The sequence below is a fragment of the Sinocyclocheilus anshuiensis genome, unplaced genomic scaffold (assembly GCF_001515605.1).
Source record: "Sinocyclocheilus anshuiensis isolate Anshui unplaced genomic scaffold, SAMN03320099.WGS_v1.1 scaffold827, whole genome shotgun sequence".
NCBI classification, from domain to species: domain Eukaryota; kingdom Metazoa; phylum Chordata; class Actinopteri; order Cypriniformes; family Cyprinidae; genus Sinocyclocheilus; species Sinocyclocheilus anshuiensis.
The window spans coordinates 302,019-304,207 of NW_015542371.1; the positions used below are offsets into that span (position 1 = coordinate 302,019).

The 2,189-nt window shown below is 38.1% G+C and overlaps 1 protein-coding gene across 1 annotated transcript in view; it reads left to right on the forward strand.

The window, feature by feature from the left end:
* LOC107692241 (WD repeat-containing protein 18) overlaps positions 1-2,189 on the forward strand; it is a 41,751-nt gene that overhangs the window by 36,379 nt on the left and 3,183 nt on the right. The window contains exon 6 of the mRNA XM_016491205.1: positions 1,612-1,676. Coding sequence (XP_016346691.1) covers positions 1,612-1,676 — 65 coding nt within the window. The remainder of the gene's footprint in view (positions 1-1,611; positions 1,677-2,189) is intronic.

Here is a 2,189-nt window from a genome sequence, read left to right on the forward strand (position 1 = left end):
GAGAAAATTATTGGTCATCCAATCTTTTACATTTTTAACACACTCTGTTAGCTTAGATAATTTAGAAGTTTTATTTAAGGGATAAAGTGCAGTCAAACCACTTATTACACAACATTTCACCACATAAATAATTATGCGTACAAAACAATCGTAGCAAAATGGCAGCAGCTGCTGTATGAAACGAGAGAGCGAGTCCACGATACCAGGATGACATAATTAAATAATTGTAAACAATTTTGAATCGAGTTTTAATATTTTATTAGCTAAACAAACGCAAAGCTTCCACCAAGAAAAAACGGTTCCTGGCAGTATAGCGCCAACTTCAGTTACCTGGATGAGCCTTTTTTATTAGTTATTACCGGTTGTTATCGAGGGATAACATACCTCGGAATGTCGCGACTGACCAATCAGAATCAAGTATTCCACATAGCCGTGTAATAATGAATAATATAACAGAGCAGCAAATCAGCATATTGGAGTGATTTCTGAAGGATCATTTGACACTGAAAGCTGGAGTAATGATGCTGAAAATTCAGCTTTGCATCACAGCAATAAATTAAATTTTTAAATGTATTAAAATAGAAAACAGTTTTTTTTTTAATTGTAATATTTCACAATATTACTGTTTTTACTGTATTTTTGATTATATAAATGCAGCCTTGGTGAGCATTAGAGACTTATGGAGAACAATTCTCATGCACATGAATTCCTTGTGGTAACTGTAGCAACTTTTTATTATGTTTTAATGCACACAATGGTTTCAGATATGTTTTGGCACAATGTTTGGGATCTCCCATGTTTAATTGACTTTGAACACAGTCTCTTGGAGTAATTTTAACCACAGACCTCCTTTTAATCATAAATCAAAAACCTCTATTCTAAAACCCCATTAGATATTCCAGAGGGAACTCATGGCTTGAAATTGCCAATTCTCTTCCGGGTTTCACGACTACAAACTGAACAGCTCTATTATTTGAATTATAACGAAGTCTCTCAAAACTATTTCCTCCTCCTAATCACATTTTGGATTTTATTTCCGGACCAGTGCGATATCTGTCCGTATTTAATGTGCAACTCTGAATATGAAAGACATGCATTTATTTTCCAGAATGGCCAGAGATCTCCTGCTGCCTTTAACTCTTCCTGTCATGTATTATTGATGCTCCTTATTGTCAGCCTTTAAAGAGGTGATGTAATGATTTGAGTCAGCTGTGGTCCAGTCCAGGCCACCGTACTTCTCCTACAGACTCTTCCTTAATTAATGCCATTAAGTCAATCGATCAGACCGTTTAGGAGACAGCTGGAGCTAAATCCCCTGCTACCGGCTGCAGGACGAAGCGGGATTGTGTGTACCAGGACTGTAAGCTAATTTGCTCTAGCCAGTGATCAACTATAAGGATTTTTTTCAGCTGTCCTGTAGTTGGCATAAAAACATGTACATGATCAATGAATGTAAAATGCGGCGAGACCCCAAACTCTCACACTGACCCCAAGCCAGCAGGCTGTCGTTATTGTTGACCCATGTTAGTGTTTGGATTGTTTTCCCCACATTGTTATAAATGTTTCTCCTTCTCCTTTGCTCTTTTTCTCTCTTTCTTTCTTGCTTGGCAGAGTATAAACCGGGATAAAACCTTCCAGATGGACAGCGACGGCAATGAGGTGTTTAAAGGACACAGGTGAGGTTGTCTGCACTTTTTTTTGTGACCCATGTGTCTGTCTTAGGTCATGTGTTTTTGTGCCAGAGCCCAAAGTGCAGTCAGTGAAATTAAAGAAAGAAAGGTGAAAGTTTCTGGCTTCTGCTCTGGAACAAACTCATTTTGGATTCAATTCCTTCTTTTTGTGCTTTGTGCAGAAGCTCTGCCTGTGAAGCGGTGCAGGCAGGAGGTGTAATCACAGCCTCCATTTGCTGTGGTGTTTTCAGGTCACACAGCGCGAATCACAGAATTGGCGTGTGCTGGTGGCAGAAAGGGCGTCATTTTGGCATTGTACTGTAACCAGGGGTGTGAAGTAACGAATTACAAATACTCACGTTACAGTAATTAAGTGGTTTTTTATCAGTAATTGTACTTTTTTGAGTAGTTTAAAAATTGTGTACTTTTACTTTTACTTGAGTACATTTTAAGTGATGTATCGGTACTTTTACTCTGCTATTTTCCTCCGTTTGTGGTCGTTACATGCTTATTTTAATT